Source organism: Ostrea edulis, chromosome 1 (assembly GCF_947568905.1).
Source record: "Ostrea edulis chromosome 1, xbOstEdul1.1, whole genome shotgun sequence".
Taxonomy (NCBI): Eukaryota; Metazoa; Mollusca; class Bivalvia; order Ostreida; family Ostreidae; genus Ostrea; species Ostrea edulis.
In genome coordinates, this window is record NC_079164.1 from 3,347,336 (window position 1) to 3,374,224 (window position 26,889).

A 26,889-nucleotide genomic window follows, 5' to 3' on the forward strand; every position below is an offset into this window, starting at 1 on the left:
TATAGAACAACCGGCAGTATAATACGCTCAATGTAATCACTTCTACCGTTACTATAGACCAATCCGTAGTACAATACGGTCACTTATACCGTTATCATAGAGTAATCGGTAGTATAATACACTCAATGTAACTGCATACACCGTTACTTTAGATCAATCTGCAATATAATACGCACAATGTATCTACTTATACCGTTACTATAGAATGATTTGAAGTATAACATGCTGATTGTAACCATTACAATCGTTACTATAGAGCAGTATGCAGTATACTACGCTCAATGTACTCACTTATACTGTTACTATAGAACAATCTGTAGTATAAAACACCCAATGTAATCACTTATACCGTTATTATAGAGCAATCTGCAGTTTGTTTGATATTCGTAGGATTGGTTAACTATATATCGTTAACCGAATGGTGACTGTATTATCTGCCATAATACTATCCATCTCATTGCGATCCAGCCTCACCCTCCAACACCTCCCAAATGCACCAACGTAGTGAAGTTGAAGTGTGTTGTAGTAACCACTTATACCGTTACTATAGAGCAATCCGCAGTATACTACGCTCAATGTAACCACTTATACAGTTCTAGTTCGTCAATACAACCTCGCATTGAGTCAAATGATGTCTGGCGTGTTTCATACCGATTGTTAAGCCGTTCTTGGCACACTGATTTTGACTGCGGATAATTCCGTTTACCTGATCAGGATATGGGTCTCACGGTGGGTGTGACCGGTCAACAGGGGATGCTTACTCCTCCTAGGCACCTGATCCCACCTCTGGTGTGTCCAGGGGTCCGTGTTTGCCCAACTATCTATTTTGTATTGCTTGTAGGAGTTATGCGATTGATCACTGTTCGTTATCTTCACCTTACAGTTACAATTGAGCAATCTGCAGTATAATACGCTCGATGTAACCACCTACACTTTTACTATAGAGCAGTCTGCATTATAATACGCTCAATGTAACTGCTTACACCGTTACTTTAGATCAATCTGCAGTATAGTACCCTCAATGTAACGAATTATACCGTTACTATAAAACATTCGGCAGTATAATACGCTCCATGTAACCACTTATTACGTTACTATAGAGTAATCTGCAATATAATACGCACAATGCATCTACTTATACCGTTACTATAGAATGATTTGCAGTATAACATGCTGATTGTAACCATTACAATCGTTACTATAGAGCAGTATGCAGTATACTACGCTCAATGTACTCACTTATACTGTTACTATAGAACAATATGCAGTAAAATGCACTCAATGTAAACATGTATACTGTTACTATAGAACAATATGTAGTATAATACGTTCAATGTAAAACTTATACCGTTACCCTAGAACAGTCTGCAGTATAATCCGCTCAATGTATCCACTTACACCGTCACTATAGAACATCGTGCAGTATAATATGCTCAATGCAACCATTTACACCGTCACAATAATATGCTGATTGTGTGCACCTATACCTTTACTATTGAACAATATAAAGTAAAATACGCTCAATGTAACCGCTTACACCGTTACTATATAGCAATTTGTAGTACAATCTGGAAAATGTACTAACTTATACCGTTACTATAAACTTTGACAACAAATGATTCCCTTATTAGATTTTTCTTCACGAAAAGAAATAGACAGTATTTTTCGTAAAAACAGTTGAGGTTACAGAAATGTTGTCACACTTGTTGGAAGTCAGCTTTTTGCAAATTCTATAGTAGTTATAAAGATCTAGTTTGTCAATGCATGCTGTCATTGGGTCGAATGTTGTCTGACATGTTTCATACCAATTTTTTGCCGTTCTTTGCACACTGATTTTGAATACGGATTGCTCCGCTTACTTGACCATGATATAGTACTCACGGCGATTTTGATAAATCGACAGGGGTTAATCTAATTTAGACATCAAACAAGCACCTTTACTGCACTTATATATTAGATATATCAACAGCAGTTTTGGAATAAAAACTTTCTGTTTTAGTTTCCTAGATTGTACTTATCAACTTCAAATCTGGCCTTTTCACAGAACCATCAATAAGTTTATTTTTACTTCCGTATTTGCCATGTATAAGTACATTTTAAGGTCATACCAGAAAGACCCGAGCTCTCACGTTTGAATTATTGCTCTTTCCAGGGGAATGATCATTAATCCTCTTGAGTTAAAGTGGTATAGGAACCGACAATCGAGCGCTTTAAGGTGATACCGGAAAGACACGTGACTTGCAATCTTAATTATAGGTGCTTGACGACGGAACAGTCATCAAAACTCTTAAAATAACGCGGCGCCATAACCGACAGTGATATCCCATATAGTGAACCCAGGACATGCATCTTCAAATAATAATTTTCGTTAGATATATCATTTTTCATAATTGGAAGGTATCTAGAATACTAAAATGTTAATACATATAATGACAAACTTGTATGACGGCAAACAAAAGTATTACACAGTTTTGGGATCAAATATTAAACTGTATAGTGAATGGTATTGAATCTACAAGTAAGACAATATATGATGAAATAGACAAAAAAATCCAGAAATAATGTTCATGTAGACATTGTCTGCATGGTGCATGCACATGATGTGCATGAAAGGTGAATATAACGAATAGTAATCAATTGCATAACTCCTATAAGCAATACAAAATAGAGAGTTGGGCAAACATGGACCCTTTGACACACCAGAGGTTTAGATGAATATGTAATTTGCTATCCTTTTCACCGTTAAAGTCACTAGATTTCAGTAGTATGAAATTATTCACATGTTATATCATTGTTTTTCAGTTTGAAATGACTGTTTGTCCTTCGGCTATTGATATTTTGGAGCATTAAAACTATCCATTGTATATATCTATGTAGGAAGAAAGCTAGTATTTATGTAGTATTACAATCCTGTAATTGGATATTTCATCTATGCAATATTTCCATACTGTTTGATTTAACCAGTAGGCACTGGCAAAATGTACTCAAATTTTCCATCAACAGCCAATTGGCAGATAAGACCGGTTAACTGAGATATCCTCCCACCTTTTCGTATCCCAAACCTTATATCTGACCTGGATGTTCGGCTATCTGAGAACACCAAAAGTTAATCATCGTATCACATAATGCACTGAAAAGATTGTTGTGTTTTAGATTTATAGCATGACGAAATGAGAAGAATAGCGATTAAGAAGTAGTGGTAATAGACTTAAACAATCAACCAATTAACAGTTACAATACAAAGAAGATCATAGATATGCATGAGGGAGATATCATCCTTAATCTTGAATCAAATTTCTAACTTATATCACAACAATTAAATATACATCCGTACATTCAAGCTAGTAACGAAATACTTAGCTACTGGGCTGTGGAGAACCTGGGGGCTAATAGTCCGCCAGCAGGGACCTCGCCCCAGGGATCGTGATGTAAATGTTAGGAGTAAATTTATGCAATTGTAATGATATTGACGGTGGTGTTATGTAGTGTGGATAATGATATTAACGGTGGTTGGATAGTGAAATTAATGGTGTCATCATTTAGTATGGATATTAATGGTGGCATTATGTAGTTTGGAGGATGATAGCAAAGATGATATTACATAGTGTATATAATTATTTCAAGATTAATGTTTAAAGTTTTGAATAATTATATTAATGATGATATCATGTAATATGGACAATGATATTAATGGTCCCATTTTGAAGCATGGGTAATGATAATAACGGAAACAGTATGTATTGTGGATGCTAATGTTTAACGCTGGCACTAATTTTGATCAGGCGCATTACTGTGTCGTGGTGTGCTATCTTTGGTTAATCTTAATGTAGACGCGTCCCTGGTGTCATTGGTGAACTCTTCTAAGCCTCGTGATCTAACCTTTCATGTGTTGAGGATTCCGGATTTGCCCTGCTCTCGGTTTGAATTTTCACAGGATCACTGTTTCTTATCTTCAATCAATGAACTTTTCGAATTAAATGTTTGAAAATTCCAAAAAACATGTACATTCCTCATGAAGTAGTCACACAACACGCCTGGAAAGACTATTTTGGTACGTTTGTTAAAAACTTACCAAATAATGACTACTCATTGCCAAGTATACAACCACAGTTATGGTCCACGATATAAATGACACTTTAACCAGTATCTTTTGTTTTTACAAATGCAGTGAAATTCAAACCCACTGCTGTTTTGGTATTTTTCTTTCGAAACACTTCATTGAACACCAAAATCCTAAGTTCTTCCAGAATGACGATTTTCGTATCCGGTAATTTCATTTAATTTACATAAATGCTAGCGGATGTTTTACAAGTCAAAATGTGTTTTATTAAAGAGCATTTTGAATTCTTTACTTACAAATACGTATATTCGTATAAAACACCAACATCCAAAATGTCAAATCTGAAGTTAGATACGAGGTGAAACAAACAAGGATATATACATCACCACAATGACGAGCGTTGGTAATGATAGATAGATAAATAGAAACATAGACCGATAAACTGATGCTCTGGGACCGTAGGTACACATGTAGTAGCGAACTAACTACATCTTTATATATTTAAAGCGTACTACTACACCACTTGCACGGAACGATACGAAACGATTTTTGTACGGGACGGTGAACGGTTTGCACCAATCGCTTTGCAAGAAACGCTGGTAACATAGTAAGGCGTGGCTTGCACGCTTTGTGATCGGTCTGCACGAAACGGTAGGCGCAGCCTGCATGCTTTGATTTGTTTTTCGGTATGATTTGGTTCATCCTTTTGTTAGTTTAAACAAGTAATAAATAGTTTCCATATAATGGCAGTATTTTAGATATAAAAAAGGTTGAGAAAGAAATGATAATGATTCATTTCAAAATGGTTGCTCACATACAACGTGGTATATATTTTAGTTTTACTTATTAGATCAATGTCTTATGAACAAGTGGGAATAAAAACAATTGAATATTTTTTTTATTTTGGAAATTATAGAAAAATATGCAAAAATCGTGACGTCACAAAATTTTGATTAATTAAATCTATTGATTCATTGCTCTATTAGATTCATTGAAACTGAATATGGAATGGTCGCCTCTGTTTCGCTATTTTTATACATTCATTCTGAGTGTCGTTAAAATGTGTTTGCAATGTGTATATCCCATGCCTCTTCCCAAAGACAGATCTTAAGTAAAGCTATAAATTGTATATGTATGTGTACGTGTATGAAAATAGATAAAATGGTTTCAAAAACCTTCTCGTCTGGAAATGTTGAAACATTTTTGGGCGGGGAGAGGGTTGTGAACGGTCTGCACGAAACGATAGACATGACATGCACGCTTTGATTTGTTCGGTTTTATTTGTTTCATCCTAAGGTTAGTTTAAACATGGAATAGTTTAATGACTTATAAACACATTGGAATAAAAGGAAATTAATATTTTTCTTACTTTGGAAATAAAGGGAAAAGATGCATAGACTGTATTAGTATTGTCATGGCATATTGATTATTCAATTTATTCGTTGTTCTACTAAATTCATTGAAAAAAGTCGCGTGTCTTACGCTATTTCTGTACATTAAATATGAGTGCAATTTGTATATTTTATGCCTCTTCTCAAAACATATGTTGAATAAACCTTTACATTTTTACATCCATGCATAACAACAGATAAAATGATTTTTTTAAAATCCGCCACGTATCAAAGACTGGAGCATAATTTTGGGGGGAGGGGTGCAAGGGGAGGGGATGCATCTAGACATAATATTAGCCAATCGATAAGATCATGTTACCTTGCATAACAAGGGAAAATACAAAACAAAAAGAAACAATCAACATATGACTGAAATAGATTGAAATCAAGCATATAAATGAATCAATAAAACAAATAGTGACTAACTGCAGTACTGATTAATATACATGCTAGTAGATCTAACATCCAATTTTGATCAGATTCCTGCATTTGTCTCAATTTTTACCCTATAGACAACTGCATTCATTTTTGAGCGGACCTAACATCCAGTGTTATTTAGATTGTTGCATTTGCCTCACTTTTAAACATATAGAAAACTACATTCATTTTTGAGAGATAAAAGATATAAACATCTCTTTTGACATATTTCAATTGCCCCGCCGATTTCCATACCTTCTGTACGAATGTTAATGTCAAAAACCCGGATTAGCTCAAGCTGTTCACCTCTATTGTGGTAAAAAAAAAACAACTTGGAATTTACAGAGAATATACAAGTTATATACAGGTCGATCTTTCCATTATGCGGACATTTACGATAAACAATTTTGATGAAAATATTTTTTTATTCAAAGAGAGAAACTTGCAAATACAAGTGTAACAAATATATTATTACTATATACAACAACAAAAACTACCGAAGGCAGAGCTATATGAGTATATATATATATAATAAACTGGGTTTTTCTCCTGATTATTTGCAGAACGCTGAACGGTTTGCACGGAACGACACGAAACGCTTTGGAGGTGTAGTAGCACGCTTCGGGACCTCTATATATACAACACACGTCTTTTCCTATCGGGTTCATAGCATGTGAGTACGGTCAACGGGGGATTCTCACTCCTCCTGTGCACATGATTCCACCCCCGATGCATCCAGCAATCTCTGTTCGCCCTGTCCTTATCTACCGGTATCTGTATCCTCTTATGTTACATGAACTCCAAAACATGCAATTTGCCTAGTATCCTTCCTCTTGATCATTTTCGTCGAAATATTTTGAACGTGTTTCGGTTTTCGTCATTTATCTTTATTCGGAATGATTTTTGAAAAATTGTTTGAAGATGTTTCAATCAAGCATTTGTTCTAATTGAAATACATGAACATATATTTCAGTTTATGTATTTCTTGGGTAATAGGGAGATACTATTGTGAGTCATTTTCATTGATATTGATATACGGACGTGTAGGTTGGTTTGGTTGGAATGTGAACAAAATGGAGGGTCTAATTTATTTCATATTTTTGCATTTTGTTGGTTTATCTGCCACGCTGGACCGTAATATGTGTAGGTAAGAGGAAATCTTTTACATTCTAGAGCATGTTTTAATTTTGAAGCAATCGTGTTATTGTCCTGAAAACCATAACAGATATTCATGAATGTATTCAATTTCAGCCTAGGAATGTGCTGTACTGATTATATCCTACATAAAAATAGATGTATAGGTAAATAAGAATTTATGTTATATTTGTCATTGAAATAGCTCTCAGCCTTACAAATAATCATTTCAAAGTTTCAATGTGTATATATCCTGGAGCTTTCCTGAAACATATTAAATTCTATATACGTATTTAAGGCATTGAATCTTAATTGCAATAATTATAGTTTGAGTATATGAATACATGCATAGCTATTGGAATCGGATATATTCATGAAGGCTTGAGTTTTTGTAGAATGTGAAGCAGGAACATATGGTGTAAACTGTAGTGAAACTTGCCCTGATGGATACTACGGCAGACGCTGTAAGGAACAGTGTTCTGCAGATTGCAAAGGAATATGCAACAAGGTCAACGGACGATGCCCAGGTAAATTAATTCCCCAACATACTTATGCTTCTAGTTTATTACACATATATATTCTTCGTACATCTTAGTTTCAATTTAGTTTTAAGGGGAACAATAATATATTCTTTAAAACCATACATTCATGTCACTGTGATATTCAACCGACAGTATTCCACTCATGAAAACTGTAAAGGCACAAGTAATTAGAGTATGCCTTTTAAAGGGATTGATTCACGATTCTCTTCCAAATGTTGTTCTTCACTTTAAATAATCAAAATCTACAGTCTAATATGTGTAGAAGGTTTCACTAAAAACTTAAGGTTATTCGTCATATCGGAAGCTCATTATAGAGAGTTTATTATTTGTTTTGAAAACAAAAATTGAGGTGTGTTATTGTTTACGGGGTTTTCAAAATAAATAGATATTCATCCAAGTTTATTACATATCACATCTCAAGTATTCTTTAGGTAAACTGTGTCATCTAAAAGTTAAAATTTGTGATTGTACAATATGAAGATGCTTTACATTACAAAATTAACGTTTCACTGGTTTGTTTGTTTACATAAACAGACTCGAGTTTTTGGTTACATAACACAAAATCAAAGCCAAAATATTGCTCTTACCCTTGCACTCAAACGGTCTAAATGTTGGTTCTCAACATTAAATGAGCTACATTTTTAATTTTTAGCATCGAAAAACGTGAACCAGTCCCTTTAACCACTTCAAATGCGCACCTCCAAGTGTGCTTAAAGCATGAAAAAATGAAGATAACAATGAAAAGAGATGAGTAAACATTCGCTGATGACGGGCCACATCCACCCTGATTTTTATACTTTGATCAGGTATTTAATGGAATAATCTGTAGTCAATATCAGTATGTAAAGAACGGCCTAACACTTGGTATGAAATACAAAAATGGAAAACGGAAATATTCATATCTAGTGATCAGTCATTCAAAAACTTACTTTGTTAAACACCACTCTGATTCCACGCACAAGTAATCTGAAGTTGAAATAAAAAATATGCTAGAGTTCCTCATTGACAATATATTCGTGGTCTTTGGTGATCAGGTCTTCCAACAGTCTGTTAGAATTCCCATGGGCACGAATTGTGCTTCTTTGTTAGCTGACCTGTTACTATATTCACATGAAGCAGAATTTATTCAAAAACTTCTACGTGAGAAGAAAAAATCTCACTGTGGTATTCAATTCCACATTTCGATGTATTGATGACATTCTGTCTATTAACAATGATAGCTTTCATTCATATGTCGATTTGATGTATCCCTGTGAGCTCAAAATAAAGGACTCCACAAAATCGTCCACTTCTACTTCATACTTAGATATTTTATTGAAAGTAAACATTAACGGCAAACTGACAACTCAACTGTATGACAAACGGGATGATTTCAGCTTCTCCATCGTCAACTTTCCATATTTATCTAGCAATATGCCATTATCACCTGCATATGGCGTTTATATATCTCAACTGATTCGATATGCAAGAGCTTGTTCTGGGTATAGTCAGTTTTTAAATCGAGGTAAGCTACTGACAAACAAGTTGATGGAACAAGGGTTTCAAAAGTCTCGATTGAAGTTAGCATATCGCAAATTCTATGGTCGTTATAACGATCTAGTTCGTCAATACAATTTATCATTGGGTCAAATGCTGTCTGGCGTGTTTCATATCCATTGTTAAGCCGTTCTTGGCACACTGATTTTGACTGGGGCTAACTCCGTTTACCTGATCAGGATATAGGGTTCACCCCGGGTGTTACCGGTCAACGGGGAATGCTTACTTTTCCTAGGCACCTGCTCCCACCTCTGGCGTGTCCAGGGGTCCGTGTTTGCCCAACTATCTATTTTGTATTGCCTATAGGAGTTATGAGATTGATCACTGTTCGTTATCTTCACCTTGCATACGTCAGACAGCATTTCAGTGAATGATAGGTTATATTGGTAAATCGGGGTGTTATAACGACGATAAAAGTTACGACATGCTGACTTAATAGGAGATTGTTAAAGCCCTGTAACGTCATCGTATTCATCAGTACTCTGTTGCGATTAAAAACAACACTCATCAAATGTAGCACATGCTCTTGCGTATCGAATTAATTGGAAGTCTTAAAAACAATATACAGGTGATAATGGAATATCCCTACGTAAACACGGAGAGTTGACGGAGAAGCTAATGTCGTGAACTTGAGTTGTTATTTTGCCAGCGACATCTATGTTCAATTAAAAATATCAAAATATGAAACAGATGTCGAAGACCTGCTGGTGTATTTATTTCGCCTTCACTGTGATATATCGAATTGACCGAGTCCTTCACATCTGATGCGTTCTTAGATATTTCATTAAAGATGGATACTATTGGCAAACTAACAACTCAACTTTATGGCAAACGGATTGATTTTAGTTTCTTAATCGTCAACTTCCCATATTTGTGTAGTAGTATTCAATTATAACCTGCATATGGTGTTTATGCAAGGTGAAGATAACGAACAATAATCAATCTCATAACTCCTACAAGCAATACAAAATAGATAGTTGGGCAAAAACGGACCCCTGGATACACCAGAGGTATATTTCTCAACTGAGTCGACACGCAAACATTATTCTGTGTATGATCAGTTCTTTAATGGAAACAGGCTACTTACAAAGTTGGTGTTTCAACAGTCTTATCTAAATGAGGAGTTGAACGCCAAAGCAAGAAATATACATGATCTATCGTGAGTTCCGTGCGCTGCTCGCACTATACCTTTGTCAAGGCTCAATTTACAGAAATCTTGTAAAAGTCTCTACTATCCAACATTGATGTTTTGACTAAATATTCAGTCATATTGTGATATGTTCGTTATCTTCGCTTTTCATGATCTAGGTGCAATTAAGTTGATGCTTACAGTAAATTGTTTAAAATCGCTGTTTTTTATCTTAAATTTGGAACTACGTTGGGCTATGCGTATGGATGTAGAACATTCACTTGATGGATATTTAATGTAAACATGGAATCAAAACGAAGAAAGGCCGTAAAATGCGATAAAACTTGTAAAATAAGAGACAAACAGTCAAATGGTAAAAAGGTGACAAAGTAATCAGTTTCTTATATCCGAAATGAAAAATAATGCAAGAAGACGTACATTTTTTGTTCCAAAATAAATTGAATCCGTCGTTGAGCAAAATGGCCACGTGCGATTTGTATACGTAATTCTCATGAATATTTGTATGATACGACGTCACTGGTGTTGATGTCAACAAATTGAACAGCTTACAAAGCGACGGATTTGTATGGAGATTTTCTAACAACACCAGCAACAACAACATTTCCATCAGGACTGGTAGCTGGTTTGAAAAGCTCAAATTAACGCTGGAACAATTCTGTTAATAAGATATTTCTGGGTATCCAAAGCTAGTGAAAGTTTGATGAGACATGAATTTGAAATTGCAAGTCAAACTGTTGTTGATTGGTATAATTATTCCAGAGAAGTGTGTACCTGCATTTTAGAGAAGAATTCAGAAAAAAAAATAGGAGGAGTGCGAAAATTTGTTGAAATTGACGAAAGTGAACTTGGTGAAAGAAAATTTCACAAGGGAGACGAAAAGGTGCTTTTTTAACAACAGTGGTAGATCGAACACGAGAAACTCTGCTTGAAATAATAAAATCCAACATACAGCCCGGTACAACTATAAGTAGCGATTGCTGGAAAGCTTATGATATTCTTGATAAAGACGAGTTCGAACATTTAAAAGTAAATCATTATGTAAACTTTGTAGATCCCGATACAGGGGCACACACCAATACTATAGAATAATAAAAAAGCCATTGCCGGTCGGCGGCACAGTTAAATCCATGTACGATACTTATTTTAGTCAGTACTGCATCCGAAAAAATATCTTACAGACTGCCAAGATACATTCCTTAAATTTCTAGAAATCATTAAGTCTGTATATGACCCCTCGATTATCGTACCCAAATTTACTTCGGAACCCATAATTGCCAAACAACGACTAGTTCTTCAACCCCTCAATCTGATTAATGCAAACAACAGTTTATAGATGATTTTATGTTGTAATATAAGATAATATTAAATATATTTGCCGCCCTCAAGCCTCCGCTTAGTATACTCAAACTTCGTTGGGCTTTTCTTTTTATCTCACGATTTTCATTCCTCAGTACCTAAGGCGAAAATGCAATTGGCGGCGTGTTTAAATTCCGCTTAGCAACGACAAGGGAAACAAGTGTTCATGCACATTCGCGTGCTTTGGGGAACTGGTATACTAGAAACTATCCAGCATCATTTTGAAATCAGAGTGGTTTTCAACAAAGTGTTTTTGTTGGATGATTTATCAAAAGATATGACTATCTCCGTGCACCATTATTTGAAAAAAAAACCAGTTATGTATGATTTCAAAAATCTTAGTCTTTAATCTATTGTGAGTAATAACCGTATAAACTGTTGAAAGGTCATACGTTTCGAGGTTATTTTGATGAAAGGTTTATGATTTTACATTCACTACACCTTCTTTTGACTTTTTAAAAAATTATATTTGATTTAAACCATTTCCGGCATATGTCGTGGAACAACACGTTAGAATTCAATATATTCGTGTTGGGCAAAGAATTTGGGACCTTTTGATATAAATGAGTTCAGGACGTCATTTTCAACCATATCGGCAGCACTAAAAATAACTCTTCCCCGTATCAGTGACAATTTTTCGAGCAGGATGTTAAACAATATGAAACCGACCACTCCATGATGCTTGCCCAGTTTGACAATAGTGATGCAATGTTCGACCAAAACGTTGAAAGAAAGTTGTAAAGTAATTGAACTTGAACGTTATTTGACATCAGTTTTGTCAGTCGTTATACGCCACTTAAAACGTGACGATAACAAGCAGTGATCGATTTCATCAAATCAATATTAAGATTAACGGAAAAGCGGACCTCTGGTCATACCAGAGTGAAATTGGGTTTTTATAGTTTGACTGTTCGTCTTTGTTTTACGTCCCGTCAAGAATTCTTTACTTTTATGGAGACATCAACAACTGTAGAAGTAAGCATTTCTTGATGAACAGTGGGTATCACTGTGAGCCCTACATCTTGATCAGATAAACGAAGTAATCCATAGTCAAAATCAGTAAACACAGAATGTCTTAACAATTGTCACAGCTTAGATGGACAAGTGAAGATAACGGTCAGTGCTCAATCGCATAACCGCTGAAAAATGACTGACATAATGTCATAGATCCTGTAAAGGATGCAAAATTAATAGAAGGGTAAACGCGGACCCCAGTACACACCAGATGAGGGACCAGGTACATAGGAGCATCTATCCTGTCTTGTTGACCAGTATACTATTTGAATGTCTGTGTGCACAATTTTCAAATTCGATAATAAACAATCAACCTCATAGCAGAGGTGGGACCAGGGAAATAGGAGCATCGCGTCCAAGTTTTCTAAGTCATACAGTGTTTATTCTGACGCACTGGGTATTCCGAAAAAACAATTTGTTTCCGGTGTATGTCGGATTAGACAAGTCTCACTGTACACTTCTTTATGTTGCGTGTATCTCTCTGTTAATGTTTTCTTTTTATTTCCGGACAACGATCAGTGGTAGAGGAGACAAGAGAACGAGTAACTCACAGTGTTTTGATTGAGAGGTTTGTTAGAAATATTTACTTATTAAGATTGTTAAATGTATCACTGTTAGTTATCTTCACCTTTCATTTACTTATTAAGCTTGAAAAATATATCACTGTCCACTATCTTCACGTCTTATTAACTGATAAGTTCTGATTATTGGTTTTGAGAAAGTATTGATATTAACTAAAAATCTACACCACTATATCTGTTTTATGATGCTGAAATCAAAGGACCAAACATTGACATTTCAAAAGAACTTGTTTTGCCGTGTAAAATTGTTGTTTCATTTGAAAAATCAAGCAATATATGCATGCATTATAATTATGTAGATTGTTAATCCTTGTAATTACCCAGTGAAAATTTTACAATGACCTGTTATCTTACATCAAAATGCGTTTTCCTGGTGTGAGCGCATAAAATCAACATACATACATAAATCGTTTAATTTCTCGGAGAAGATATTGTAACGTAAAAGTTGTAAAACTCATTAACCCAGCTATGTAATATTGAGACTGATTAACCCAGCTATGTAATATTGAGACTGATTGACCCAGTTATGTAATATTGAGACTGATTAACCCAGCTATGTAATATTAAGACTGATTAACCCAGCTATGTAATATTGAGACTGATTAACCCACTTATGTAATATTAATATTAAGACTGATTAACCCAGCTATGTAATATTAATATTAAGACTGATTAACCCAGCTATGTAATATTGAGACTGATTAACCCAGCTATGTAATATTGAGACTGATTGACCCAGTTATGTAATATTGAGACTGATTCACCCACTTATGTAGTATTGGGACTATTTTCCTATACTGTACAGTATGCAATGAAAGTTTATTCTCAACGAAATTGATTTTGAGATATGATTATTTTTTTAAAAAAAACATTATTTGGATTTTTTAGATAAACGTATAACTATAGCAATGTGCAAGTGTTGTAATGACAGCTTCAATTTTCTTTCTATCTTTCATTTTTTAAACATTCATATTGATCAACTTTTCCCCATTCTACGATATAACTTAAAATAGGCTAAATTGATTATGACTTCTTGCTTCAGGAGCAGTTGGCCGTTTCGTGGGTTCCACAAAAATAGTATTTATGCCATTTATGCCATTTTTGTACATAAGAAATATTCTCAAGATTGTTCGTTTGACATATCTTACAGAGGGCAGGAAGGGGACGAATTGATGAACAATGTTAATCCTGGACTCCTCGCCTCACCATCTATACAAAGCGTGGTTATCGTTTTATCATTGGTTGCCATCGTGTAAGTATGCCGAATTATAATTTATTTGATTTTTATTTCGTTTTCATTTTGGGTGTGAAAATAGGCTAAAATGGAATTCAATAACAATTATTGCAATCATTGAGAAGCTATTGGATTACTTAAAGATTCCTGTTTAGTAACAGGAGTTTTCAAAGCTTCACCATCTGTGTGATATTTCTTATTTCATCAGCATCTCTGCTTCATTTGGATTACAGCGAATGCTTTTGTCTATAAGAATGCACATTTTTATCGTGTGTCGTTTCTTGTTAGTTTTGAAAATATTGATGTGAAGGTATTAGGAATATATAAAACTTATATTGCTTGATCACACGTGTCATACAACTTATATAGAAGCTAAAGTCTCATCGCCAAAACTGTATTTTAATTGCTAATGCTTGTAACTTTCAACTACGTACTTATTCTATTTTTTCCTCAGATATATAGCCTACAACCTTCGACGATTGCACGGGGCTATAGCTCGAAACTGTATGACATTTATTCTACCTTTCATTATATACCAGACAAACTTTTCTAATTACAAAATTATATTGTATTATGTAACTCAAATTGTTAATTGACAATATGATACGTCATACAAATACATATTTAGAATCCTGTAACTCCGACCATAATGACAATGTGCTACTTCATGCAGATGCGCAGATCAAGTCACTTTACGTACTTGCTACTCAAGGTCAAGGACAGCTGGTTTTGTACACAGGACTACGTCTTCAAACAACATATCAAGGCAATTCTGGGGAGGATCAGACAGACTATATCTTACCGATCAGTGCGGAACCATAAGAACCAAAACCCGGAGCCCGTGAAGATGATGATCCGTAAAACTTGTATGATAGAATCCTACTAGATACAGCTTGATTATTGTGTAACCTCGTATATTTCCTCTTCATAATCTAAACTTTTAAGAATCTGAATGTGATATTGAAAGGAATGTCGCAACACTAATTTCGAAACTTCATATCCGACAAGGAAATTCATGTCATAGACAAAAGTCATTCATTGTTACATGAAAAACTATAAAACGTTTTCTGTACATGTCCGATTTTTACTGAAGAACACGTGTACATCAAACTATACAAGCATGCGTCTCTTATAGTGCTAAAAATGCTTTACAGCCCCCATGTTTTTCGTTCATTTGTACTAGTTTGCGTTTCTATATTGGTGCATACATTACACGAAACTATAAGAACGATAACTAGAATGCAAACTGAGGATTCAACAAATATCTCTGAATCTGCAGTGCAAAGCGCCGAATATAATAACTTATACCGTTATTGACGAATAATCTCAGAAATACAATTGTAAACAATCCCAGGATGAAACCATGTCATTCAGTAGGCTTAAAGGTTACTGAAGAGTGACTCAGTGGCTAGTGAAAGGTGATTGTATGGTTATTGAAAGGGGGTGGAAGGTTACTGAAAGGTAACTAAACGGTTACTGAAAGGTAACTTCCTTTAATCAACGGAGTAATCCGTAGTCAAAATCAGGGTGATGTAAACGACTGAATAGATGCGCATATATTGTAAACAATAGGCATGCATCTGATAAGAATATCAATTGAACACGAATACGAGAATTCAATTAAAGGTTTGGGGATTTAAGGACTAGAGGTTCATATATTTAAGAGAGAAATATTCATATCATTCATAACGACTTTATAGTTGATATAAAAATATGCAAACAACTCTAGATAACCCACATTGGTCAATCTCATAAGTCCCACAAAGCTTACGAAATTAGGAGTAGGGCAAACTCGGACCCTGGATATGCAGATGTAGGATAAGGTGCCTTAGAGGGGTAAGCATTCGCTGTCGAATGGCCAAACCCGCCGTGAGCCCTATATCTTGATCAGGTAAACGGAATAATCCTTAGACAAAAATAATGTATGTGAAGAATGGTCTGCATAACAATCGGTATGAAACACGTCAGGTGGTATTCAACCAAAATGATAGCTTGTAATTGCAAATTATATCATTATAATGACCTTGAAATGTGATCAATTTCATAGCTCGTAACATCAATACAAAATAGATACTTGGGCAAACACGGACCCCTGGACACACCAAGGTTGGGATCAGGTGCCTAGGAGGAGTAAGCACCCCCTGTTGATCGGTCACACCCGCCTTGGGGCCTATGTCCTGACCATAGAATTTGCGAAATGCTTACTTTAAACAAAATTGTTGAAACCCCGAAACATCCATTTTATTTGTCAGTGGTTCACAACACCAATTCTCCATATTAGCACATGCCTTTCATTTCATTTAATTCTACTGCATTCTCATATTTAACTGTTTTGTTCATACGGAAAGGTTAAGATAACAAACAATGATCAGTTTCACAACTCCTCTCCAGATAGGTCCATTCTCCAGTGCCCACCATACCCCCGCGTGACGCCTACCACCGGATTAATCCTGCCATCCGGCGACCCCGCATCCTCTATCTTGGTATTCTTCAATGTTTCCTGACCGACTGCCCCCGTCACCTAACTATCTTGGACTACCTTTACCAAAATACTACTCCATTAGAATTGCTACCGGGCCACAAAACAGAATCAGCAAAAAACGATGTATGAATAAATTACATTTAACCAAGTAAAGTAATTAAATTAACCAAGCCATTCTTATATCTCAAAATAGCTCTCATCTGCAATCACGCAGAGTGGGATATGACAGCGGTGCTGGTGGGCAAAACTACCCTATCAACGACGCCAATAAAATGATCCTCTGTTCAAAATACAACACTAAAACCTGATCAATTATGGAAAAACGAGTTTTGAAATACACGGGTTTTTCTCTCGTATTCAACTTCCAATGCCAATGTAATTGCGGAGATAAACATAATGAATTGGGAAATGAAAGAATTCCATGACCGACATGTAGATTTACAATCACGACGCACGAGAGACAATCTGATTTTCTATGGCGTTCAAGAGACAAACGGGAATAAGTGCGAGGAGAAAATAACCAGTTTCATTCAAGAAACACTTGATATACACAAGGATATAGAATTTCACAAAGAGCATCGTATGGGATGAAAGAATACTCAGACAACGAGATTTCTCATTGTGAAGTTTGTTCAATTCAAGGAAAGAGAACTCGTGCGGAACGCAGCTTTCACAAATTGAGGAAAAGAAGAAAACAGACAATTTGTTATTAGTGAATAACAATGTATATATATATATATATATATATATATATATATATATATATATATATATTGATGGAGACACCAGTGGGTAAGGAAGAAACCGTTACCAGGGAGGGTGTCGAGAAAACGTAAGCAGAATGAACATTCCGCTTTAACTCTCTAAAAGTATATACACATAAAGTACCTACACTGAAACTTCTAACAATATAAAAATCTAATCTAATAATGTATGTGGCATCAATAAATGTTTACAATACCCTGACTTTACGGAGCTAGTGAAACGTTACGACCTATCGTGCTTCACTGACGGCCTGGATAGCGTTGAGCTCAAAGGCAACGTATTTTTAACTAAAACTAGGAAAGTGTGTGCACCAGTGAGATCGGGTGACATTATAGCTGGATTTCGTAAAACCTTATCCAGATACAAATAGAGACAAATTGAAAATATGCGAATTGGTTAAAATTGAATGGTCATTTGTTTGATTGTAAAAATAATGTATTATTTGGGGTTCCTTAAACTAAAATTTACAAACAAGGAAATATCTCAACTTAAGCAACATTTTCGTCAAAAACGAGCTCAGTCTTGTATTCTAACATATTTGAAGTTCAAAACTTGTTTCATACAAATTGTAATGACTTCCTTTACTCATTGATATTGACTATGTATCAACCCGTTTACCTGACCGGTTGACAGTGGATGTTTGATCCTCCTAGGCACATGATTCCACCTCTGGTAGACCCAGGGGTTCGTGTTTACCCACGTCTCTATTTTGTATTCCTTATACGAGTGTTTATTTTCTCTTTCAAAGTCTAAAAAATAAAAAGGTCGTTAGCATCCATAAAATTCAACTCCAAATTAGCCACCATATATGAAAGGCGAAGATAACGAACATTGATCAATAAAATAAAAATGAAAAGAAAATAAAACCTGTCGTTACAAAACGTGCACCTTACTATATTTATACTTTTATATCAATCCACTTAACAAATTTTCGAATCAATCATATCTCCAAATCAATTTCGTTGAGGAGTACCTTTAATTACATACTCTACATTATAGGGAAACATATTAATGAAAGGCGAAGATAACGAACAGTGATCAATCTCATAACCCTGCACCATCAACTTGTTTGTCAGTAGTCTGTTTCGATTTAAAAACTGACCATACGCAGAACAAGCTCTTGTATATCGAATCAGTTGAGAGATATAAACACCATATGCAAGTGATAATGGAGTATTGCTACATAATTAATCCTAGATATAGTTCTACGTTACCATACTGGGAATAAATTCCGTTGAACGTAACACTTAATATTATTATACCTCAGTATGAGAATTTTATGCAACGCATAACCTGATTGGTCTAATCTGACTGGTCTAGACAGTCGTGTGCCTGGGGTGATAAAACTTCATATCTCCCTCTCAAACATCATATCTCTCTATCATGCTTCACCACTTGGGCAGCCCCATGCATTTTCTATATTGACGTCAAAGTAGACGAAGTGTATTGTGACGTCACAAGATGTCCGGATCATTCTACTTTCATAGTTCGTAAGGCACAAAATAAATGGGTCTCTTAAATTGCCTGGTTTTGATTTATACAAACCCAAGCAAGTAAATCAGCATTTAAGGAGAATGGAAATACAAAATATTGTTATCATATCACTGTGTTTCGTTGTTTGTACCTTCGAATAGGTTGACGGCGCGGTATTACCGTTAGGGCGATCTCAGCTACAGTACACGACACGAGTTTTATACACCCCACCGTGGAAAGACCACGGAGGAAAATCCACGGAGATACACCGTGTCCTCCGTGTTCCACGGTGTGTTATTTGCGAATACACACAGCTGCTAAGAGCTTTGTTCTGGCCACGGGCGCCTTGCGGGAGATGTGAAAATGTGCCGCAGGCCAAATAATCAAGATAAGGGTGGAATTTTAAGAAAAGAAAAAATGTCAATATTTTCCCCCCTGATACTTATATTGTTTTTCAGCATATTGAGCCGATTCCAACGATACCAAACACTATATATTATGTTTTTAAGAAAACCTAGTTTTGACTTTTTTTCTTTTAGTCTTCTTTCTTCATTAAAATATTCTTAAATTCTATGTTTAAATAATGCGTACTTGCAGGCAATTCCTGTTTTGAATGCGAATTAGTATATTCAGTAAATGAAAAACATACATGTACAACATGTGATAGAGATATTTAATAATTACCGATGTGCTCTCTCTCTCTCTCTCTCTCTCTCTCTCTCTCTGTGACAAATGCGCTGTTTAACATAATTACCTCCATCATATTGTGTTGATATGCATCTTGACAAATATAACTTTATCCAATATAGAAATTAGAGCATTGTCGATGATTAACAAATTGGAATTAATTTATTACGTAATTAATAGAAGCAAAAATACAAACCATCGAGTGATTTATTTTTAAAATCCCGAGTTAATTACATTTGACCGAGACTTATGTTCGATGTACTTTGATAGAGGTTTTCATAAAAAAAGATGTTCATCGGGAGTGTCTGGATAATGCAATGATTTTTGTATAATAAGTATATACCATGCAAATTCCTAGGGTCTTTCTCACAGTATAACTAAATTACGGTTAGCTAGTTTGGGTTTTGACTTCTCATGAAAAGTGTGAAATATATTGGGTCGGCGCGATATCAGATCTAGTCTAAGATCACGGGTATCTTACGCCGACCCAATACATTTCACACTTTCCGCAAGAAGCTAAGCACTTCTGTTGATTTCAAATACACGGATTAGCTGACTCCCATTGTTCTACTGAGGCGAAAACCCCTTCGAATTTGCATGGAATGTACAAGTTATACACAGGTCATTGTTATAGTCATACATCATAGTACCGCTAACGCGACAAACATTTTTTTTTTTATTTTGAATAAGTTATCGAATGACGAAGTATGACCAAACTGCAGATTGAACTTTATAGAGCCCCGTGCTAACATTACTTATATTTTTCAATGTATCAGAAGGGGTATGTTGCCGGTTAAGTTGTGTAAATTTCTTGACAAGCAATAAAATAACAACAAAAATGGTGCTTAAATTGTCCGATTACGAAAACCTTTCAAGTTTTCAAAGTACACCCTCTCCGATTCTACGTGCTTGTAATCAATATTTAAGGATGTAAATCCTCAGTGTCAAATGCAACTAGTTCATGAAAAAAAACTAATATAAATATAAACAGAAATGACTTAACGGTTATTTGCTTTTATTCATATACGCTATCGATTATTAAAATCTTTAATTTAATCTTTAGATGCATTAGATAATGAAAGCGAGAGAGAGAGAGAGAGAGAGAGAGAGAGCATTGGTAATCATAAAAAATAGGGGTTTTTTTTCATCTTCGTTAGCCGAGATTATTCGTGCACGAAGGCACAGTTGACTCAAAACCCATTGCTAGCGGAGATTAGATGAATTTTACCCCCGTATTATGTTATAACTGACCAAAACCTAGTACGTTTGTTTTACAACTTTCATTCAGAAGACGTGCAAGTTATTGAGTTACTGAATAAACGAGAAAACGTCTGCATTTTTATTTCAATCGTTGTCAACTCTTTACTTTGTGATATTTCAAGACTACATGTACTCAATTCAATTTATTGGATCGCATCACCATTATGCAATGGTATATAAAAATATAAAGACAAAAAGCTGTTATATATACATTTAGTAAATAATACATGCGTGTAATAAAGTACTTATCAAGTTAGAAAAAAAAACTAAAAAAAAAAAAAACGTGTTATCATTAATGTGAAGTATGGGCATTCTAATGAAATTTTCCTAATGAAAGTACGGAGTTTTCTAAAGGTTTGTTTAAAAGTAAAGATAGTTTTAATATTTATTTGTTTAAGTGATAAAAATTTGATTCTTTGCTCACATTGCTTCACAGTTGAGTACATAATGAAATTCATATCCAATGTAAACATGTACATGTATATAGCTGACCTTAATCACATATTCCTAATTACAATGAAAACCTTACGTAAAAATAAACTATTGCTTATGGTACACATTTCTTTGAACTGCTGTTTATCAAATTGAAATGACTGGCATGTGATTGTCGTTGTTCATGACCCTTCTTTTATTTGGTGAAATTGTGCTGCACGTGCCGTGAAACAATGTACCGACGAGTGGTAGGAATAACACAGGTGTTTATATACAGGATGTCGAGAATTTGGACGTTTCATAAAAAGGTGTGAACGTCTGCAGGGAAGTCTACATACGGATATGAACCGAAAACACCAACGTATCATTAAACAACAATTACAAGAATTGAATGATTTATAGCTAATTTCTAAATAAGTAATGGGGTGAGGGCATGTATGCTGGCCAAGCGAAAAGGTTTTTTGGGTGAATCATTTCGGAAATTATTTCCTTGTTTTATCACACGGTGGCATCGACGGAGGTACAGGTGACATCCACGGAGATGCGCGGTGGCATCCACGGAGATCCTCCGTGGACTTCAATGTCTAGCTAGCGCGGAAAAATAGGACTTCAAAGGTGCCGACAATTTTAAAGGTCCACCGTGTTTGGGGCAAATTTGTTCCACCGCGTTGCGTGGAACACGCATAAAACTCGTGTCGTGTACTGTGCATACAACATATAGATGAGCGGTCTTACTTTGTTTCGGTATGATAAACAAATATATTAACTGAATGTTCGGGAGATATGAAGATTTATTCACCCAAGAAAAATCATATTCCCGAGGGAACGCCCGAGGGGAATATGATTTTTCTTGGGTGAATGAATCTGCATATTCCCTCACTAGCTTGCAATAAATGTATAATATATCTCGTAAAATATCATCAAACAGAGGGAATAAGCATGCATACTTTATCAAACGACATCATATCAGCCTTCGTGGTCACGGTAAAAATCAAATTCAAAATGTATTTAATAACAAAGATCCCATGCTCATTACATATTTATATAATTTGTTTAGAATATCTACCGGCATTAGGAGTGTATGATATCTAAAGCGTCATAATTTTTCAATTTCATGCAATCAGTGAAATCATTACATATGCCGCAAATTTTAACAAAGTATTTCTGTTGATACGTAAGTGTACTGAAAAGATATATACCGAAACCAAGGGTTTTAAAATTTATCTAACTGGCGACAGTAACTTTAAAACATCCAAAGTTTATTATTAGTTTTGTTATAAGCATGTCGTTTTCAGTTAGAAATCATTTATCAAACATGAAAGGTGAAGATAACGAACAGTGATCAATCTCATAACTCTTATAAGCAATACAAAATAGATAGTTGGGCAAACACGGACCCCTGGACACACCAGATATGGGATCGGGTGCCTAGGAGGAGTAAGCATCCCCTGTCGACCGGTCACACCCGCCGTGAGCCCTATATCCTGATCAGGTAAACGGAGTTATACGCAGTCAAAATCAGTGTGTCAAGAACGGCGTAACAATCGGTATGAAACATGTCAGACAGCATTTGACCCAATGATAGGTTGTATTGACGAACTAGATAGTTATAACAACCATAGAATTTGCGAAATGCTGACTTCAATCGAGACTGTTGAAACCCCTGTACCATCAACTTGTTTGTCAGTAGCTTGCCTCGAACTAAAAACTGACTATACGCAGAACAATATCTTGCGTATCGAATCAGTTGAGAGATATGAACACCATATGCAGGTGATAATGGAATATTGCTACATAAATATGGGTTGACGATGGAGAAGCTGAAATCATCCCGTTTGTCATACGATTAAGTTGTCAGTTTGCCGTTAATGTCTACTTTCAATAACATATTTAAGTATGAAGCAGAAGTGGACGACTGTGTGGTGTCTTTTATTTCGAACTCACGGGGATATATCGAATCGACATATGAATGAAAGTTATCATTGTTAATAGACAAAACTTCGTCGATATATCTGAAGGCCACAGCAAGAGATTTCTTCTCGCGTGTAACTTTTTGAATAAATTTTACTTCATATGAATATAGAATCAGGTCAGCTAACAAAGGAGCACAATTCGTGCCCATGGGAATTCCAACATACTGGTGGAAGACCTGATCACCAAAGACCACGAAGATATTGTCAATGAGGACCTCTAGCATATTCTTTATTTCAACTTCAGAGTACTTGTGCGTGGAATCAGAGTAGTGTTTACAAAAGTAATTCTTTGGATGACTGATCACTAGATATGAATATTTCCGTTTTCCATTTTTGTTGAAGAAGCAACTGCCTATGATCGCAAAACGTCTATTCTTTAATTCATCGTGAGGAATGGTCGTGTAAAGTGTTGAAAAGGCATAGATGATATCAGACAAAAGTATTATGTACAGTGAACCTACAATTTACCCAATAGATGATGGAATGGTTTTTAAAAATCCTGCAGCAAATTTTCATGTGAAATTTGTTTCAATTTGTTAGTAGCCTGTCTGGATTAAGAAATCAATCATGTGCATAACTTGCTCTCGGGTATCGATTCAGCTGAGACATAAACATTAAATGCAGGTTTAAATGGAATATTGCTACAACAAAAATTAAAGGTAACAATGCAGATACTGAAGTCATTTAGTTTGTTATAAAGAACAAGGGACGTTATTAGCTTTAATAAGTACATGTATGTCCAGTCAAACAATTACTATTTTACCTAGTTTGCCATAAACATCTGCACATAATAAATGCAGATGATGTCTGCCTTTCGAGTCACGGAGGCGGATAAAAAATCAACCGCATGATGAATGGAAATTATTTTACTTTCGTTTTTAAGGGTCACGGGAATATTTTTGGACTTCCTGTCTTTTCGAAATAAGATTATTTAAGAATAAATTGAATTTTAAAAAATCAAATCAAAGACACGCATAGACCTTTAATAACTCCAATTTATTTTCTTTTTACAAAAATCGTACCAAATTGTTTTCATTTTCGGCAAAAATGGGTACTGATACGCTATATCTCAAGAGCTAGATAGTTCGGATATCTGTTACTTTTTTCGCTAAAGTTTAAACTATCTTTAATACAAATATAATGCATAAAACGTATTGCTAATAATATTAACGTGTTCATGCGGTGTTTTATTTAAAAGCAGTTTTCTTACATCAATTTTAACGTACATGCATGTATGCACATGTATATGATGCGTGTTGAAATTAAATATTACTGTTAAAACGTTTTAAATCAAAAATAGAATAACAGCAAATAATTATTTATTATCTTCCAGCAAGATGTGGTTTCTTTAAAACGTCGAAAACCTGTGATCAATTCAAAACTTGGACCATTCTTGTGGCAGATTTTGTTTTCTATATCGCATATGATTGTTTGATTGAATGTTGTTTAACGTACCTCTGGAGAATATTTCACTCATATGGAGACGTCACCACTGCCGATGAAGGGCTGCAAAATGTAGACCTATGCTCGGCGCTTATGGCCATTGAGCAGTAAGGGTTATTTATCGTGCCACACCTGATGTGGCACGGGATCTCGGTTTTTCCGTCTTATCCGAAGACCGCCCCATTTAGTCGCTTCTTACGACAAGCAAGGGGGTATTGAGGACCTATTCTAACCCGGATCCCAGAGGATCATATATATATATATATATATATATATATATATATATACAGTGTAATTTGTCCAAACCGGCCTCGAGTTCTCCGGCGTTCTGTCAATTTCGGCCACAAAATATAGTCCCTAACATTTCTTTAACAAAGCCTTTATTAATAATTCTGTGTACTCCGGATACTGCGTATTCTGTATATTGGCCGACTCACACAGTCCCTACTGCTATTGATTAACTTTAATTATCCTTTGTAAACCGGCCCCTCGATGATACACCACCCTAATTGTTACGGTCAATTGTATTCGGTGTACACGAGGTCCCAACTGCTAGTAATTAGCTATAATTATCGCATTTAAACCAGCCATCCCACGATGACCAACCTGTCGGTATTCGGTCGATCACACGCGGTGTACACAAAGGGTGTCTCAAGGGGAGCCTCAGGTAAGTAAAATAGTGCAACTGGCGATGAGTCGCGATCAGTTTAAAATAAAACCTGATTTTTGGGGGGTGCACTTTTCAATTATGACAGCACCACGCACGAGGTAATGGCGTCCTCCCCTTAACGACAGAGACAAGAACTGACATTAAAAGACAAAGTTCAATTAATCGATGAATTGATACATTCTTGGAATGAAATAAAATCGGTAACAATCCCGTTATGTTTTCCAAAAGCAGGGTTCCCCTCGTGGACTTCTCGGAGCTCTCCGGCGAGTCAGACAGTGATGATCTGCAGTTAGTAAACACAATTCGCCATGTCCGGTCGATCACTCGGCATTACATCAGTTTCCGTTTCACAAATTGAGACAATTGAAAGCGATACATTTACAACGAAAGCTGGGAAAGACCAATTTTAGACGAACACAACACAAACTTGACGAACGTACCGAATGTAGCAATTGATAACGGCGATGATGTAGACGAAATCGACAATTTACCAACAGAAAATTGCGCGAATAATTCCCAGATTTTAAACTGTTTAATAAAAATTTATATTTTTTTCAAATGAGCACGACAATAAAGCACTGACATTTATATTTTTACATTTTGAATTCTTTTGTGATATAATAAAATGTTAGCAATCATGACACACCTATGCATAGATAGTGAATACAAGGGAAGCAACTCTCACTTTTGTCAACATTCTGAACTCCGGACTCTGTGTAAACCGGTCAGTTTCTTTGGAACCACACATAGCCGGTTTAGACAGATTATACTGTATATATGATAGATGCACATTTATAGGTACACATATATAACAAAGGCAATTTGGTAGGACGTATATATACATGTACAGATATAAATATTCAGACACCGTAGTATCGCGGACGGGTTGCCCCTCCAGTTTTTTTTTTGGGGGGGGGGGTTGATGTCGACCATTTCCTTGCTATGGGAACATTTGACCAGCCAACTTGACACTCCAACTTTTACCAATCTTATAATATATATATATATATGTGTTGTGAAGATTGTTACTAAACGTTTATATCAGTATTGACGTATTATTACGTATTATTAGTATTCCCATGATTAGGAAAACTGGGGTATAACCCTAAGGTGATGTAAACACTTCATACTCTCTCTCTCTCTCTCTCTCTCTCTCTCTCTCTCTCTCTCTCTCTCTCTCTCGTCAATGTGTTCTGGATAGGCCTGGCCCGCACATTGAAAAAACGAAAATACATGCATGATATTTATTAAATTCATTTTCAAAAAGTATGTTGTAGTTACATATACTG

The 26,889-nt window shown here is 35.5% G+C and overlaps 2 protein-coding genes across 6 annotated transcripts in view; one reads left to right on the forward strand and one right to left on the reverse strand.

The window, feature by feature from the left end:
* Window positions 1-26,889, forward strand: part of LOC125664485 (uncharacterized) — a 299,224-nt gene that overhangs the window by 261,034 nt on the left and 11,301 nt on the right. Inside the window, exons 4-10 of one of the 2 annotated variants that reach the window (XM_056151374.1) lie at window positions 6,432-6,541; window positions 7,120-7,169; window positions 7,398-7,529; window positions 13,120-13,168; window positions 14,332-14,433; window positions 14,870-14,919; window positions 15,089-15,571. In XM_056151374.1, coding sequence (XP_056007349.1) covers window positions 6,432-6,541; window positions 7,120-7,169; window positions 7,398-7,529; window positions 13,120-13,168; window positions 14,332-14,433; window positions 14,870-14,919; window positions 15,089-15,237 — 642 coding nt within the window. In that variant the 3' untranslated portion in view covers window positions 15,238-15,571. Of the gene's footprint in view, window positions 1-6,431; window positions 6,542-7,119; window positions 7,170-7,397; window positions 7,530-13,119; window positions 13,169-14,331; window positions 14,434-14,869; window positions 14,920-15,088; window positions 15,572-26,889 lie in introns of those variants that run through there. The other variant, XM_056151371.1, reaches the window with a different exon arrangement.
* Window positions 1-26,889, reverse strand: part of LOC125664562 (multiple epidermal growth factor-like domains protein 10) — a 182,250-nt gene that overhangs the window by 68,052 nt on the left and 87,309 nt on the right. The window lies entirely within an intron of this gene.